Here is a 16,997-nt window from a genome sequence, read left to right as displayed (position 1 = left end):
AGGACCTCCCTGGTGCTCTGAACGATGCTCTGAGCCCTGGCCTCTCTGCAACATTGTCTGACAATAAGTAAACAAAAAAGAGGTCCCAGAATCCACTTGGAAGAGGCTCGGGGATTAAAACCAGCTGCCTGCTGGCTTCCTGAAATTCCATCTGTGAATGTGAGAGGAGTGGGAGCGCGCAGGGCGGAAACTGTTGCAGGGCAGGAGTGAGTCACGGGAAAGGCGAGCGTGGCACGGGAAGGGGAGTGAGCCCCGTGCCAGGGCTCCGGGTCAGCTTGTCGGGGGGGCCCCTGGCCAGGTTGGCGGAGGAGGCATGCCGGGCTCTAACTGCTTCTAGGTCCTGCCGTGGGAGCTGGGGTTTACTCGGGTCTGTATCCTAAAGTTTCTGCATTCTAGAGCTGAATGCCAGGGGGCAGCTGGATTGGCAGAGGGCCAGAGTGACTGGGCACCATGGGACTGGGGCTGCCCGGCAGTTCAGGCCTCAGTCTATGATCTCCAGGTCTAGATTCTCAAGCTCAGATTTCCACACTGCAGTCTCCTTCCTGGAGCTCAGATGCTTGTAGAAGATGACCTCAGAGGTTCTGGGGGGCACAGGCAGGGGCGTGGAAGCTAGATGGCACCATGGTGTTTAAGAACATAGGCTCTGGACGCAGCCATTCTGGGTTCCAGTCCTGCCCTCAATATTTAACACCCATTTGGCTTTGGGCATTGTTCTTAGTATCACTGATCCTCACTGATCCTCAGACTCAGATGGTAAAGAATCTGCCTGCAATGCAGGTGACCCGGGTTTGATCCCTGTGTTGGAGAAGGAAGTGGCAACCTATTCCAGTATTCTTACCTGGAAAATATTAACACCATGGACAGAGGAGCCTCGTGGGCTACAGTCCATGAGGTCACAAAGAGTCAGCCATGACTGAGCAAGTAACACTTTCCTTATAAAGTTGGGATAAGTGTCTCACTGGTCTTTGTAGGATAAATGAATGAATAACTGTCAGCCCTTTATCACAGACGCAGGCACTTACAGAATGCAAGACACATGTGGGCTGTTACAATTATTGTTGTTAATCTAGGATCCACCACTTTCTGGCAGGCTCTTTGCTTTACTGAGTCTCAGTTTCCAGCTTTATAAAATGGTACTAATAATGTCAGCCAAATAATAGTCAACCATAATGTCAGCCAAATAATAGTCAACCATAATGTCAGCCAAATAATAGTCAACCAGTAGTTCACTCTGGGAACCTGACTTTGCCCCTCTCTTCCCTGGGAGGGGTCTGGTGTCATGCGCTACAGGGATTTGGCTAGGTCTTAGGCAGGATTCTTAGAGCGTCTGGATCACTGAATGGCACGCGAGTTCCCTTTTGTCTCCTGGTAACTTCTCAGCTCCTTTACCTGCATGTCACCAGGTCCCTCTGGTTTGCAGCTGGACTCAGAATGGATTCACCTTGCCTAGTTGGACCCTGCTCAACCAGAGTCACCATCCTTCCCGGGACAGTTCTGCCAGCTGCCCTGACATGCAGTAGAGTTGGACTTGGTTTTAGAAGCAGGATGGTTTAGTGAGATGAGATGAGCATGGGCTTTAGAATCCAACAGAGCAAGGTTCAAATCTCAGTGCTGCCCTGATGGGTCTGTGCCCTGGCCTGGTCACTCCAGCCTCAGTGTTCTTATCTAAGGTTGTGCCCACTGAGTGCCTGGTCCTGAGGAGGTGCCCGACAGCTACCCCCAGACACTAAGAGAAAGGTACTGTGGACAGGGAGGTGGGGAAGGAGCTCTTCCCAGTGTTCAGTTGCTGTCGTGTCCAACTCCTTGTGACCCCCTGGACTGCAGCATGCCAGGATTGCTTGTTGTTCACTGTCTCCAGAGTTTGCTCAAAGTCATGTCCATTGAGTTGTTGATGCCATCCAACCATCCCATCCTCTGTCGTCCCCTTCTCCTCTTGCCTTCAATCTTTCCCAGCATCAGGGTCTTTTGCAATGACTTGACTCTTTGCATCAGATGGCCAGAGTATTGGAGTTTCAGCTTTAGCATCAGTCCTTCCAATGAATATTCAGTATTGATTTCCTGTAGGATGGACTGGTTTGATCTCCTCACTGTCAAGCGACTCTCAAGTCTTCTCCAGCGCCACAGTTCGAAAGCATCAACTCTCTGGTGCTCAGTCTTCTTTATGGTCCAGCTCTTATATCTGCACATGACTACTGGAAAAACCATAGCTTTGACTATATAGCTCTTCCTAGGCTCCCCCGCTAATCAGCCGAAGCTCTCAGTCCCAGAGGAGGCCCTGCTGCTCAACCTCTGCTGCCTCCTGCGTGACCTCCCCAGGAGGACCGAACAAATGACTTGTAGACAAGTGCTTAGCACGAAGTAGGCCTTTCTTCATTACAGAAATGGCAGCACCCTTCTCTTCCCAGGTTGGCTTTTTAATTTTCAAGTCCGCATCACGTTTTCCAGCACCCTCTATCCGCCACACACTTCTTTAGCATTTTTGCCTCCTCATTCACCCTGAGCCTTTCCTGAGACTCTAACTAAGCTCTCCCTTTTGACATGATGGCCCAGGCCTGGAGCTCAGATTCTGGCATCGTCTTGGCCTCCTTTGAAGGACAGCCTTACAGTCCATTCCTGGGAGAGCTGTGTCCTTAGCCACATGTGGGGGTCTTGTCCATCTCCGGTGGATGCGCTGATCTCACAGGCTGGTGCCTTTGACCCGGGATCCATTTAGGCACATGCCGCGCCTTGTGTCCTCTCCTCTGCTCCATCGTCTGCCCCGCCCTGCCTTGTCTGTCATCAAGGAAGAAAGATCATTTCTCTTCCGGCTGTCGTTTGTGATAACCACACGGGATGCTGAAAACCAAGGCTGCTTCCTTTCCAAGCGTCTTCTCTGGCAGACCAGCGCCAGTCTGAATCAGAAGGGGCCTACATCCTGTCTCTCATTGCCCAGGGACAGCCCAGAGGCACACCCGGAGCCCTACCCCCTTGCTGCCTGGAGCCACACCCCAGGGCTGGACTGCGTCCCAAGAAGGGACTTGGAAATGGAAACAGCTTTTTAAAGAATGCCTGAGTACATTTTTTTTTGTTTTTGCCAAAATGTTTGAAAAATGCATAGTTCCTTTTTTTTTAAATGCTGTGTCCATTCAGCCAATCCAAGAAGGGCAAACTCACGGGAGATGAGAATTCTCCCCTTGCTCCCAGAGGCCTTCCCGCGTCGTCCTCAGCCTCCTGCAGCTGCTTGACTCTGCACCTTGACTCTGCCTGACCCCATCCGCCCCCCCGAGTGTGCCTCCACCGACCGCATTGGCAAAGGCTTTCGTTCTGCACCTACCCTGGCAAAGGTGACTCACCTGAACCTCAGAATCAGTCTCGTCCCCCCCACCTGGTGTGTGCTGGCTCCCGATCGCCCCCAGGGGCCAGCCTGGATGTGGCTCTCATCTGGCTCTTGCCCCTCACCCCCTTCCCTCCCCTTGATTCTCATGCTCCAGCCTCCCCATCCCACAGTGTGTCCAGAGTCTTCCCAGTATCCTCAGACTGCAGTGCCTCGCACTCAGCCTGCACTCCCCTCCTCTCAAAGCTCACTGTGGTCCCCTCACTGGACACAGAACCCTCTGGGCTAGAGCCCCACCTGGTTCATCCAAATCTTGGGGACCCAGCAGCTGTAGAGATCTACAGATGCATTCATCTATGCCCACTCACCTGCATCCTACCCTACACGCAGCCTTGGGATGGTGTGAGAACCGCTGTCTGGATGCAGCTTCCTAAGGAAGAAACACCCTCCACCTGACTCAGAGGAATTGGGGGTTAAAAAGAACTGCTTCCAAGGATGGAGTGTGTTCCCGATGCTAGGTGGGAGGTTTTTTCATTTATCAAATCTAGGTGGTGTTCCCATGCTATGGTCTGAATATTTATGTCCCTCCCAACCCCTCCCTGGAATGCTAACCCTCAATGTGATGGTGTTAGGAGTTAGGGCATCTGGGAGATGATTAGAATGTGAGGGTGGAGCCCTCGTGGATGGGACTAGTGCCCTTTTAAAGAGTCCCCACAGGGCTCCCTGACCTTCCTCCACGTGAAGATACGGTAAGTCTTCGACCAGAAAGAGGACCCTCCCGACCAAGCTGGAGCCCTGATCTCTGGCTTCTCGCCTCCAGAACTGTGAAACGTACATTTCTGCTGTTTATAAGCCATCGGTCTGTGATATTTTATTATAGCAGCCCAAACAGACTCAGACACTCCGTTTGCGAGTGAGGAGGTGGGGACTCAGAGAAGTTAAGTGACTGGCCAGAGGTCACAGCTCCCGAAGGGTGGGGCCAAGACCACCAGGACCAGTGATAGGTCCTTCTGGCCTCAAACATCTGTCCAATCCCAGGACACGTGCCTGTGGGTGGCTTAACCAGCTAACTGCCTGCTGGCTGCTGTAGCTGCTGTGGCTGCTGGTTGTAGCCTTGGAGCATCTAGAACTGTGGTTGGCAAACTAGCCCATGGGGCACATTTGGCTGGTGGTCTGTTTTGGTGTGGAGAATGTGAAATGGGCTGCTTTTGGGGGGCTGTGCTGGGTCTTCACTGTGGCACGTGGGCTTCAGTAGTTGCAGTGTGTGGGATCTTAGTTCCCCAACCAGGGATCGAACCCACATCCCCTGCATTGGAAGGTGGCTTCTTAACCACTGGACCACCAGGGAAGTCCCAAGAGTCTTACATTTTTTAGGGGCTATAAAATCAAAGAATATGTAGCAGAGACTGTATGTGGCCTGCAGCGTCTAAAGATATTTACTACCTGATCCTTTACGAAAGAAGCATGCCCCTCCGCCCCCCTGCCCCTCGTATCGAATCCGACTCTGCGACTCTTGGACTGTAGCCCGCCAGGCTCCTCTGGCTATGGGATTCTTTAGGCAAGAATACTGGAGTGGGTTGCCATGCCTTCCTCCAGGGCGTCTTCCTGACCCGGGGACCGAACCCGTGTCTCCTGCATTGCAGGCGGATTCTTTACTGCTGAACCACCAGGGAAGCCCAATATAAAAGTTCCCTAGGACCATCTCCTTCGGAGTTTACATGTAGCCCTGGGAGTTTAAGGCAGGCCTTGCAGTTTATCTCTGCTTGCCTTAGAGGGGCCAAATGCTGGAAGGGGTGCTGGCTGAGGAGGGGCTCTGTGGTTGGAGAGGGGAGCCAGAGCCCAGGCCAGGCTGGCAGTCTGAGGGCAGAAGCTGGTCCCTAGACCCAGCTCAGAGCTGGACTTGGCATGGCTCATGGAGACCGTAGTAACATGGACCCTTCCAACCCACAGCCTCAGAGACCCTTTGTTCAGTACTCACGGTGTGCAGATGGGGACACCGAGGCCCAGAGTCAGAGGTACGTGCTCAGGGTCAGTGTGCAGATTCCAAGCCCAGGGCTGTCTCCTACCTTCCCCGCCGCATTTCGGAAGCCTTCTCGCTCTGCTCAGCCCAGGTCTGTGGGCCGTTTCCTTGGCTTCTTCGCTCCTTCAGTCGACGTTAGTGAAGGGCTGGTAACTCGGTTCACTAGTACTGGGGCGCGGAGGTGGAGAGGCAGCAAGAGGGGAGGCAGCCTGCCCAGAAAGTGTAGCTGGCAACCACGAATGCTCTGGGGCCCCGCGCCAGAAGGCAAGGCTTTGGGGACGGGGCTTGCTTCTAGCAGAGGGAGCAGAGGTCACGGTCTTGGTCTTGGCTGTGTCAGAGTGAAGAACCGCAGGTTTCCTGGGGTTGCTGTGAGGAGATACAGTAGGAAGCAAGGCTGGAAACACGATCAGGCTCAGGGCTTGGGGGTCGGTCGGAAGACCACGTCGCGCTGTATCTCGTAAACAGGGCACGGGTCAGCTGGCGTGGTGTTTCAGGAAGCCCCCTCTGGTTCCCACCAGGAGGGATGGGGGCTGGGCAGAAGCTTATTGGAGTCCATTGAGGTCACAGAGGGAAGGCCATGACCTTCCTAGTGAGGGAGGTCTTCTTGGTCCATGAACCAGTTGTGAGTGGGTTTTTCTGGAGCTGCACATTTACTTTTCAAGTTTAAAATTTTATTTTTAGTTTACTTTTTAGAAAATGATTTTGGGGCTTCCCTGGTGTTCCAGTAGCTAAGACTCCATGCTCCCAAAGCAGGGGGCCCAGGTTCGTTCCCTGGTTAGGGAACTAGATCCCACATGCTGCAACCAAGACCCGGCAGAACCAAATAAATGATTAATAAAAAAATAATAATTTTAAGTAATTAAGTGTTTTTGGCCACTCTGGGTCTTCGTTGCTTTGCTCGGGCTTTCTCTAGTTGCTCTGAGAGGGAGCTACTCCCCGTTGCGATGCGAGGGCTTCTCTTGGCAGCGGCTTCTCTTGTTGCAGCTCGCAGGCTCTAGGCACGTGGGTTTCAGTAGCTGTGGTTCACGGGCTTAATTGCTCCTAGGCATGTGGAATCTAACCAGACCAGGGTTTGAACCCGTGTCTCCTGCATTGACAGGCAGATTCTTAGCCGCTGTGCCACCAGGGAAGTCCAGCCTTAAACTTTTTAATTTCCATAAGGAAACAGGCTGTCCCTTCTGTCGGCTGTGAGGTTTACAGCAGGATTCTTACCCAAGTCCGTGGACTGATAGAAGGCAACAGATTGAATTGCTGCTGACCTCTGACTGAGGCAGTTTCTTCAATGCACAGGAGGCCAAGCCCAAACCAAGCCCACTCTGCTAATAGCCCGGCTATAACTGTGTCACATATGTTTTTATGTTGCATTGTGGTCATAGTAGATATCTCGAAATGTAGTTTATGCCCATCGCTATTTCAAAAGCCTGGCAGTTATTAGGCCCATCGTTATTAGATCTTGTGATTTAGTGTGTTGATAAGATTGTGTGTGTGTGATGAATTTAAGTATTTTTTTAATTTTAGTATTTTATAATAATTATTTTTTCTTTGTGAATTCTGTTTATCTATTTAATTTATTTATTATTTTGGCTGCACTACTCAGCTTGAGGGATCTTAGTTCCCCAACCAGGGATTGAACCCAGGCCCTCAACAGTGAACGCGTGGAGTCCTAACCACTGGACTGCCAGGAAATTCCTGATTTTTAGTATTTTGTTGACTACGTCTTAATATGATTGGTTTCCTTGTAATCCTAGCTTTTAGTCTCAGCATTTAAAGCCTTTATTATGAGAAGGGGTGTACAGTAACAGTCCATCCCTCTCCTCTCAAATCCTCAACCTGGCTGCAGCCCTTACACATGTTCAAATGTAGCTTTTCTTCTGGAAACTTCCTGGGGCAGGGATGGTGCCCACTTATTTGCTCCCGAGGTTGTAGCATCAAGCCTAGCTAGGAGCATGTGCTTAATTCTTGTGTGTTTCATTGACCTGGAATGAAGTGGTTTGGCAAAACCGGCCAACAGACCCTGGTCTCTTGAACTCTCCCTGCAACTTCACCAAGCTTACCATTAGTGGACCCCCATCTGAGGTTAGAAGCCCGCCTCTGAGACTGATTCGTGGGTCTGGGGCCCCTCTGCTCCCCGCCCCACCCTGCTGGATCCCTAGTGTTCTATGCGACATGTTTCCGGGTCTCCAAACCACCATGCCTCCCAGGCCGTAGGCATTTCCAACTGGAAGGAGTCTCCAAAACCACAATGCCTTTTGGTGCTTAGAGCTTCCCCGTGCCTTGTCATCTGAAACTCTGGGAGCTTGCTTCTGCTCCTCCCATTCATCGCTTTATAAACACATAAAAGCTGAGCTTTTGGAAGCCAGTCAAGTCACACATCAGACAAGAGATTAAAGCCACAATGAACCAATTTAAACGCCTGCACATTCTAATGTGCTTTTCAAAGGAAGCTTTCAGAGGCAGGGGGTGGCTGCAGGGAACATATTAAGCTATTAGAGAAACATCAAAACAGCTCTGAAGGAGAAACAACAGGTTGAGAGACTGAACTCTGGGGAGCTCAGAGGGAAGCCCACCCTGGGTCCCCCACTGCCTTCCCCTTGTCCAGCGTGCATCTCGCCGTCTGATGGCAGAGCTCCCCGTGCAGGGCCAGGGTGGGGCAGGATGCCCAGATTCCCAGTTAACCTCTGTTGAACAACCGACTGATGATTGAGAAACAACAAACAATTCAGCCAATGTTAAGGAATTTCTTTTTTTCTTTTTTTCATTTTAATGATTGCCCTTTCTGGAAAATTCACAAAGTGCCTAAGAAGAAAAATAAGGAAACAGAAAAACGTCCAGCTGTGATTCCACCAACCAGACAATGGTCCTTAACCACATGGCCTCCACGGACAGCATGCCGGGAGCAAAGAGGCCTGAGGTCACGTGGGATATGGCTTCTGCCACTTGCCCACACCCCTCTCTCCAGTTCATCACGTGGGCACTGTTTTTTGTCTGTTTGTTTGAGCTGCACTGTGAGGCTTTGGGGATCTTAGTTCCCTGACCAGGGATTGATCCCCGCCCCCTGCGGTGGAAGTGTGGTATCCTAACCACTGGACCACCAGGGAATGGGCTGTGTAATGATGAGACTTACCAACCTTTTCTAGGCATAATTTTTAGTGGTTTTGGTCTTTTTGTTTGTTGTTATTGTTTACTTTGTTAGCCACGCCATGCAGCATGTGGGATTTTAGTTCTGAAACCAGGGATCAAACCCATGCTCCCTGCAGTGGAAGCAAGGACCACCAGGGAAGTCCCTTTGTTTTTATTAGCCGTAGAGCCAGGGCTCAGTCATGCCTGACTCTGCAACCCCATGGACGATCGCCCGACAGGCACCTCTGTCCATGGGATAACCCAGGCGAGGATACTGGAGTGGGTTGCCATTTCCTCCTCCAGGGGATCTTCCCGACCCAGGGACTGAACCCACATCTCCTATGTCTCCTGCATTGGGAGGCGAGTTCCTTACCACTAGTGCCACCTGGGAAGCCCTTTGAGCCAAGGTTGTTAGAGATAAATTTTGTTGCATTTTTTTGTATTATTATTAGAGCCTAAGCACTCTCCATCACAAACTCATTTCAAGCTTACTTTTTGTTGGCTGCATAATATTCTAAGTACAAGTATGTCATACTTCCCGTAATTATTCCTATTGCTGGGCATCTGGGTTGTTCCTAGTTTTGTCTGGCCATTTTAACAAATACTGTGGTTGGTGTGGGGCGCATGACAGTTTATACCAAGGCAGGGCTGTTTAAATATTGATGGAGGCTTTACTCTGTACAAGGCATTGTGGGAGAGTGGAGGATAAGCTAGACACAATCCTTTCACCTAAGATGCAGATATAAATAACTAATCCGAAGTGGGTTATAGTTGCCATAAGCAGACAACTAGAACTGAAACACAGAAGAGTTTTTCCTGGGCTTAATGGGATTTTAAGAAAATTACAGAAGAAAAATCTGAAACTTTGTATCCATAGCTAGAAGGTAAGAGAGGAGGGGGCAGGATGGCAAAGGGATTGGTTTAGCTGGGAAGACCTGTGCCTGGGGGTGGGTGTCCCCGAAGGCACTGGGTTTCAGCTCAAAGGCAAAGTCAGTGGGTTGTCAGTGGCTGCCAGGTGTAGGTCGTGTATGCTGTTTTGTGGTCAAGTGAGCCTGAATCGTGCCTGGCTGTCTGTGATCCCACGGACTGTAGCCCGTCAGGCTCCTCTGTCCATGGGATTTTCCAGGGAAGCATACTGGAGTGGGTTGCTGTGCCCGCCTCCAGGGGATCTTCCCGACCCAGCGATTGAACCTTCATCTCCTGTGTCTCTGGCACTGGCAGGCAGATTCTTTACCACTGAGCCCCTGGGGAAACCCCAGGTGGTATGTAGGTCAGTGGAAGCGCTTAGCCAGTATCTGCCTGGGACTCAGGTTGGTGGAACAGTAGAAGTCACAAGACACCAGGCTTGCAGGGGTTCCCCAGCCTGAGATGTTCATTCCAGCTGAGGTTTAGGGGCTGGCATCAGCCTGGCCGATGCCAAAAAATTGTGTTTTTTCAGTTTGAAGGTTTTGTTCCATTCCTATCAAGATTCAGGATCTGTCACAGACATCTCAGCCTGTGCGTGTTTTAGGACCGGCTTTTGAAGGGATTTCAAACCAAAGAGAAGAGAGTGGCTCCCGAGTCCCACGGTAGCATCAGAGGGGCACAGGGAAGTTAGGACAAAGAGTCTTTGCCAACTCAACACCCTGGGCTCGCTCTCCCTGCCCAGAGCCCCTCCCCGCCCCCCACCCTGAGAGGCCAGACCTGTTTTTCCTTCTCAGGCCGTTTCCAGTCCTGTGGCTCTTCGACAAACACAATTGCCTCTGGCTGTGTCAAGTCAAGCATCAGAGCATCAGGAAGGGGTTGGGGGTTGGGGGTCTGGGCCCACCCCCAGGGTCAGCCTCCCTTATCCTCGCCCACCGCCCATCAGCCAGCCAGCGGGGGCTCCTCCACAGCACCCCCTTCTCCCCTGCCTCCCTGTCCCCCCCACCCTGCCCCCAGGCATTCTCACCTGTCTGTCTGATCTCACATGGTCCTGTCTTTCAGCCCCTGCAGGTGCCATGACTCAGCAGCCCCAGGAGGGCTTTGACAGGAGCGTGGAGGACGCCCGCCAGTGGATGAGGGCTGTGCAGGAGCGGCTACAGATCAATGACAACACCCAGGGGCCCCGCACGGCGCTGGAGGCCAGGCTGCGGGAGACCGAGGTATGCGGAGGCCGTGGCCTCGATAACCCTGCGGCCTTGGCCTTGTCCGTCCATCTCAGGCCTCGGGTTACTCCCCAGCTGTTGCATGGCAGAAGTGGACAGACCAGTGTTTCTCAAACTCTGCTGTCTTGGAGTCTCTGGGGTTTAAGTGCAGGTTCTCAGCCAGGAGGTGGACGTGACATTTCTGACATGCTCCTGCCGTGGGTCCTAGGATCACGCTTTCATTGTAAGACTCCAGAGGCCACTCTCTGGCTCGCCCATCCTGCCAGGAGGCCCCATGCAGCCAGGTGGTCTCTGCCCCTAGCTGGTGCCGGCTCTGCTTTCCACCCTACCTTTGCTTCCCTGTGCCTGAGGTCCCTGCCTCGGCTCTTCTCGGGCTGGAGTCCGGCTCTACCCACCACCTGGCACGAGGCAGAGACTGGGAAGGCCAGGGTTGAAGGGAGGGGCCAAGCCTGGTCGGGAGAGGAGTTGGCAGCCAAAAGCCCTTCCCTTGTCAGTCTTGGCCTTTGTCATCGTTATCATTGTCACCGATCGTCGCTTATCAAATGGGTGCCTCTGCCAGGTCAGTGGGAGAAGGGCAGTGACGTTCATTCAGCTGCTATTAAGTGCTCGAGCCTGTGCTGTCCGCTTTCATCTTCAGTTTCCCAGAAGCCCTGAGATGGTGATGTAGTGTCCCCACTTTTCAATAATGAAATGGATCCCTAGACACAGCGATGGGCCAGAATGAAAGGAGTCGATCTTGTCGGGGCTTGGACCCAGGGCTGAGTTCAGAGCATCACTGGCCATCTCCATGTAGGAGCCTGGACCAGTGGAAGGGGTGCAGCACATGCGATGCTTGGGTTTATGGCCTAACAGGGACAGGTATACATGTAATCTGGCAGCCTCACAAGTATGGAAGAGGTACATCCCTAACATGGGTTCATGACACTATTCTCCTCTACAACCTTCCATGGCTCCCCATTGCCCACCAGAGAAAAGCCAGCTTCACTTGACATCAAAAAGTCCTCCACCATCTATCTACACGACCCTATTCTCTAGCCTCGGCTTCCCCTGCCGGCCCACCTCCCGGGCACACATCCTCTCCTGTTGGCAGGAAACCGAGATTCCCTGTCACCAAGCCTTTGTGCATGCTGTTGCTGCTACTTGGAATGCCCTTCATTTGGGTCTGAGTGTGCAATGTGGAAAGAAACGCCTGCCACTTTGCCCACGAGTCTTTTCTGGTCCCCTACCCCAGCCCCAGTCCCAGCTCCCGATGCTCCCTGTCTGCGAACAGCCCTGCACGGGGCTTGCTGTCTTAGCACCCTATCCTTCGCACCTTGCATGGTCTGGGGGCAGCTCAGTACCCCGTGGTGGTGGGTCAGGCTTAGTTAGGTGAAGGCAAGGTGATCCTTAAGGAAGGGCTGTTGGCAAGGGCAAGAGAACGGGCCCTGGAAGCCTCAGGAGCACTTCCATTGGGTGAAACCCTGAGCCTTGGGCCAGGAGCCTAGGAGGAGGGAGCCGCATCCTGGGCACCCCACCCTGTGCTCGCCCACGGGGCTCAGACCGGCTCATTTTCTGTGTGCTTTGATGTTTCAACATCGATTTTGCAGAAAGAAAACATTTCACTCCTGCCTTCTGGGGAAAGGGAGCAGCAGTGCCTTCCCCGCCTGCAGTCCGTGGGCCCTCGCCCTGGGGCCTGGGTGCCTTCCCTCCACCCGCTCAGCCATGCGCGTCCCCGGTGCCTGTTTGGAGAGTGACCGGATGAGAGTTTCAGTCCAGCTCTGAAGCTTAGTAGCTGTGTGGCCAGGAGTAGGTCCCATGCCCTCCTGTGTGCTGAGGGCTGTGGGGTGCCCTCCTCTGTGCAGAGGGGCTGCGGAAGCCTGCCAGTCCCTCACGGAGGTGGGCATCTTCTGTGGAAGAGACTGGAGAGTGGCTGCTCCTGGGACAAGCTGGTGTCCCCCAGGCTAGCAGGTCAGGGGCCTCGGGGAACAAGTGACAGCACTGCTGAGGCTTGAATGAGGAGCAGTGAGCCAGGTTGGGGGATGCAGGGGGAGGGAATGGGGGAGTCTGGGGGAGGGGGAGAGCTTGGGGTCTGGAGCGGGCAGGTCTGGCGTTGAATTCCCGCTGTGGCCACAGCACCAGCGGGGAGTTTCCGTTGCCCCCTGGGCTTCAGCTTAGCTCCTGGGGAGAGTGCTAGTTATCGCCTTGCAGCAGAGAGGAATGACCAAGGCCAATAGCTTACTGGCACACTTGGCGAAGGGCAGGGCATGCTGGCAGAGCCGGCCCAGGGCAGGAAGTGTCCCTCACGGCTTCAGTGCAGGGACACCGTCTATGGACTCTCCCAGGCCTCGCCCCGTACCTCCGGGGCTGGTCTCCTAGGCCACTGCATCTTGTCTCTTCACCCTCTGGTTCCCAGCCTCCTTGGCCCTGCACTTGGGGCCTCAGCCAGACTGCTTCCTAACTGGTTTCCAGGCCCCATAATGGTCAGAGAGCTGCCTCATCTCCTAGGACTTGGCTTCCAAAAGTCTGATGCCCTGAACGTGCCGTGTGTTTCCAGCTTTGCTGGAGCCCCCATCTCACATGTCTGTACAGCACTGAGGCTCGGTGACAGTGCTGCCTCCTCATGAGGGCTTCTTGGATTGCCCACACCCCACCTTGGAGCTCTGATTTTGTGGCCTCTTATGGCTCTTTTATAGTCATCTGTGCTCTTGTCTACAGACCCCAACACAGCCCGCAAGCATTGGGCCATGTTTATTTTCATCCCAGATTCTAGAACCCAGCACAGTACTCAGTATAGTACCCATCATAGTACTCAACATAGAACTTAGCATAGTACCCACCATAGTACTCAGCACAGTACTCAGGAGAGTGCCCATCATAGTACTTAGCATAGCACCCAGCACAGTACTCAGCATTAGTACCCAGGGGAGTGCCCATCTGGCCTTGACTGCATAGAGGGAAAGCCCTCATTACATTCCCCCAGCTTTCCTGACTTGCTTCTCCTCTCACTGAGCTTTTCCCTCCACCCAACCCCACCTAACTGTTGCCCTCACCTGGCTCCTTTGAGTCAGAATTACTTTGTGGTTGCAGTTTTGTGACGCCTTCCCAGCTGGCTTGAGTCTCTTGCCAAGCTCTCCTGGACTTCGTCCTTGCTGGGGACAGGCTGTAGAAGAACCCCACACCAGCCCAAGAGCAGAATCACTGGGCAGAGAAGGAGGTGGAATCTGCTTCTCAAAAGTTGTTTGTCAGCTCAGCCCCAGCCTCTGGTCCCCTGGCCCCAGGCCCTCAGCAGACCTGCCTCTGGCTGATATTCCAATTTAGGGGCAGAGGTTTCTGCGTCAGGCCAGGTGGGGCTTGTGAGCTGCTGGCCTTTGTGACCAGCTCCACTCTCTTTGGCAGGAGGCAACAGGCAAACCCCCCTGCAAAGGGCAGTGAATCTTGAGGTCTTCCACGTCCACCTGATCCAGCCTGTACCTCCCTGGCCAGGAATCAGAGGGCAAAGGTCCAGAGGCCTGGGGCAGATCACACCTTCAGGACACTGGACTTTGGGTGAGGGGCCCTTGACCTCACGGGGCCTTTCCAGGCTTGGCTGGTTCCTTCTGGTGTGGCAGAGATTGAACTTCGCTTCTTCCCCAAGCTGCTGGCTCTCTTCATTCACAGAGCTGGGTTCTGACTTAGCTTAAATTGGGCAGCAGCTCTAGAGGGGGCCTCACGAGGTGCTGCAGAGATGGTTCTGCAAAGCCGAAGTGTCTGCAGGTCCCCAGTATCCCTGCTTAAAACTGGAATCACTGTGGTGCCCATCTTGCCAGCTTGGGAGTGGATGTGCGGTCTCCACAGCCTTGGGTGTCAGAAACATCAGATTCCCTTTTTTTCTAATTTATTTTTGGTTGTGCTGGGCCTTCATTGCTGCGCATGGTCTTTCTCTAGATGCGGTGAGCACTTCACTGCAGTGCTTGGTCTTCTCACTGTGGTGGATTCTCTTGTTGCAAAATTCCGGTCTAGAGTGTGCAGGACTTGGTAGTTGCGGCCCATGGGCTCAGTTGCCCCTCAGCACAGAAACATCAGATTCTTAATTATTATTATTATTATTTCTAATCGAAATGGATCTCCCTGGTTGACAAGATACTCATCCTCCTCCACCCTGTGGGACCCCTGCTCCTGAGTGGTATGAAATGTTCTGTGCAGGGGTTGGGTGATGATCTTACTTAGTCCAGAACATTCCATGGTGGCCCTGGATCCTCAGTAGCCACCAGTCACTGTGGTGTCTTTGTCTTCCCCTTTGCTGTTCTCTACTAAGCGGGACTTGGGGCTCCCTGTTGGGTCTTTGCTGCCCCCATTACCTTCTGGAGTCCTATAAATCCTGCTGCTCAGCCTGGCTCCTAAACCCCAAACATAAGCTCTTTCCTTCTCTTGAGGAATCTCCCCATTCTTCACCCTGCAGATCCCAACCCCACCCCACTCAGAGCACACAGACACAGCCCTTGGAAGGAGCTTGTTTAATCTCATTCTTTGCTAATACATGTAGGCGGGGAGGCCCTCTATACTCTCATCATTGTCATCATCATCGTCGTTAACCATTCTCATGTGAAAGTCACTCAGTCGTGTCAGACTCTTGGTGACCCCATGGACTATACAGTCCATGGAATTCTCTAGGCCAGAATACTGGAGTGGGTAGCCTTTCCCTTCTGCAGCGGATCTTCCCAACCCAGGGATCGAACCGGGGTCTCCTGCATCGCAGGCGGATTCTTTACCAACTGAGTTTATCAGGGAAGTCTCATATGAAGTAACAAAAAGGGTTGGAATCATTGCCCATTTGCACATGTTGGGGGAGGGTCTGCATAATTCAATTCAGTCACTCAGTCGTGTCTGACTCTTTGCGATCCCATGGACTGCAGTACACCAGGCTTCCCTGTCCTCCACCATCTCCTGAAGCTTGCTCAAACACATGTCCATTGAGTCAGTGATGCTATCCAACCATCTCATCCTCTGTGGTCCCTGTCTCCTCCCATCTTCAATCTTTCCCAGCATCAGGCTCTTTTCTAATGAGTTGGATCTTCGAATCAGATGGCCAAAGGACTGGAGCTTCAGCTTCAGCATCAGTCCTTCCAGTGAACATTCAGGGTTGATTTCCTTTAGGATTGACTGGTTTGATCTCTTTGCTGTCCAAGGGACTCTCAAGAGTCTTCTCATAATTGCTCAACGGTTCATAAAGTATACTCACATGTCAATGATCTAATTAATAGTATTTTTAAAAAGTAATTTTATAGCCCTATGAAGTGGACAAAGCAGGGTGTTGTTATCACCGTCTCAGAGTGATTGAGTGACCTGCCTGGGGCCTCACGGCTATCAGTGGGGCAGCATGGCACAGGGCAGGAGGCCCGCCCCAACCCCACCCACACAGAGGGCTCAGATGGGCCAGCCCAGTGGAACATCAGTCTGAGAAATCCGGTTGCCAGCCTCAGGGAGACAGGCTGGGGAACAGCTGGAGCTTTAGGCAAATGCTGTGCTGTCAGTAAATACGTCAAAAGGCAGGTAAAAGGCAGTAATAACAGTGAACAACTGTGGAGTGATGGAGTATCCCGTGTGGGCCAGGCCATGTGCTGACGGCTCCCCTATCACACAGGTTACCGTAATCCTGGGTAGCGTAACCACTGTCTTCCCGCATTTCACAGCCCTGGAGAATTTACGTACCAAAGGTCACACAGGTAGCTGTAGAATTGGAATCCAGTTGTATTTTGACTACAGAGGCCAAGCTTTATTTGCCAAAGAGCTGGAATAATAACAATGAGTAATGACAGTAGCTGATGCTGATCAGAGTTGTACTATTTGCTAGACATTGTGTGTCAGCCTTAGTCCTCCAAAAAAGCCAAGGCCGAGATGACATTAAATGTGCAAGAAGTTTAAGAGGGAATCATCTGAGAGAAAATGAAGCAGGAACCCGGGAGGCTGGGAGGGACCAGGTCAGTCCAATGCAGGTCTGACCCCGAGTCCAGGAGGACAGGAGCTTCTTAGGCTGCCCTGCGAGTCTAAGGGAGTTTGGTAAGGCCGTGGGGCATCCTGAACCCATCCGAGGAGCCCAGGGTCCCCTAGGGACAGAGCTGCCCTCACGTTCCTATTTGTGGTCACTCGTGGCAGCAGCTGAGGGATTGAGGCCTTGGTGCCAGCTCTAAAGTCAGAGATAATTCTGGAGTCTCAGCAGGGGGCCCTGGCCAAGCCTGCTCTGGGCAGTAGACCCGGGAGGCAGATTCTCACGGCCGTGCATCCTGGGACATGCACTTTGGGTGCATTTTCTCAGTGAAGTCTGGAAAAAAAAAAATTCTGAGAGCTGAGTATGACTATACTCCCACTTTACAGACAAGAAAAGCAAGTTCAGGGAGACAGTGACACTTATCTGGATTTACACAGCTGGAAACAGGCCAGCCTTGGAAAGGAGAGGACTCCT

General features: G+C 52.7%; 1 protein-coding gene across 4 annotated transcripts in view; it reads left to right on the top strand.

Moving 5' to 3' along the window:
* SYNE3 (spectrin repeat containing nuclear envelope family member 3) overlaps positions 1-16,997 on the top strand; it is a 127,013-nt gene that overhangs the window by 33,204 nt on the left and 76,812 nt on the right. For 3 of the 4 annotated variants that reach the window (XM_018066222.1, XM_018066221.1, XM_018066220.1), the window contains exon 2: positions 10,419-10,576. In XM_018066222.1, coding sequence (XP_017921711.1) covers positions 10,433-10,576 — 144 coding nt within the window. In that variant the 5' untranslated portion in view covers positions 10,419-10,432. Of the gene's footprint in view, positions 1-9,855; positions 10,022-10,418; positions 10,577-16,997 lie in introns of those variants that run through there. The other variant, XM_018066223.1, reaches the window with a different exon arrangement.

The sequence above is a fragment of the Capra hircus genome, chromosome 21 (assembly GCF_001704415.2).
Source record: "Capra hircus breed San Clemente chromosome 21, ASM170441v1, whole genome shotgun sequence".
Lineage (NCBI taxonomy): Eukaryota > Metazoa > Chordata > Mammalia > Artiodactyla > Bovidae > Capra > Capra hircus.
Note: the sequence above shows the minus strand (reverse complement) of the source record. Positions and strands in the feature narration are given on the sequence as shown.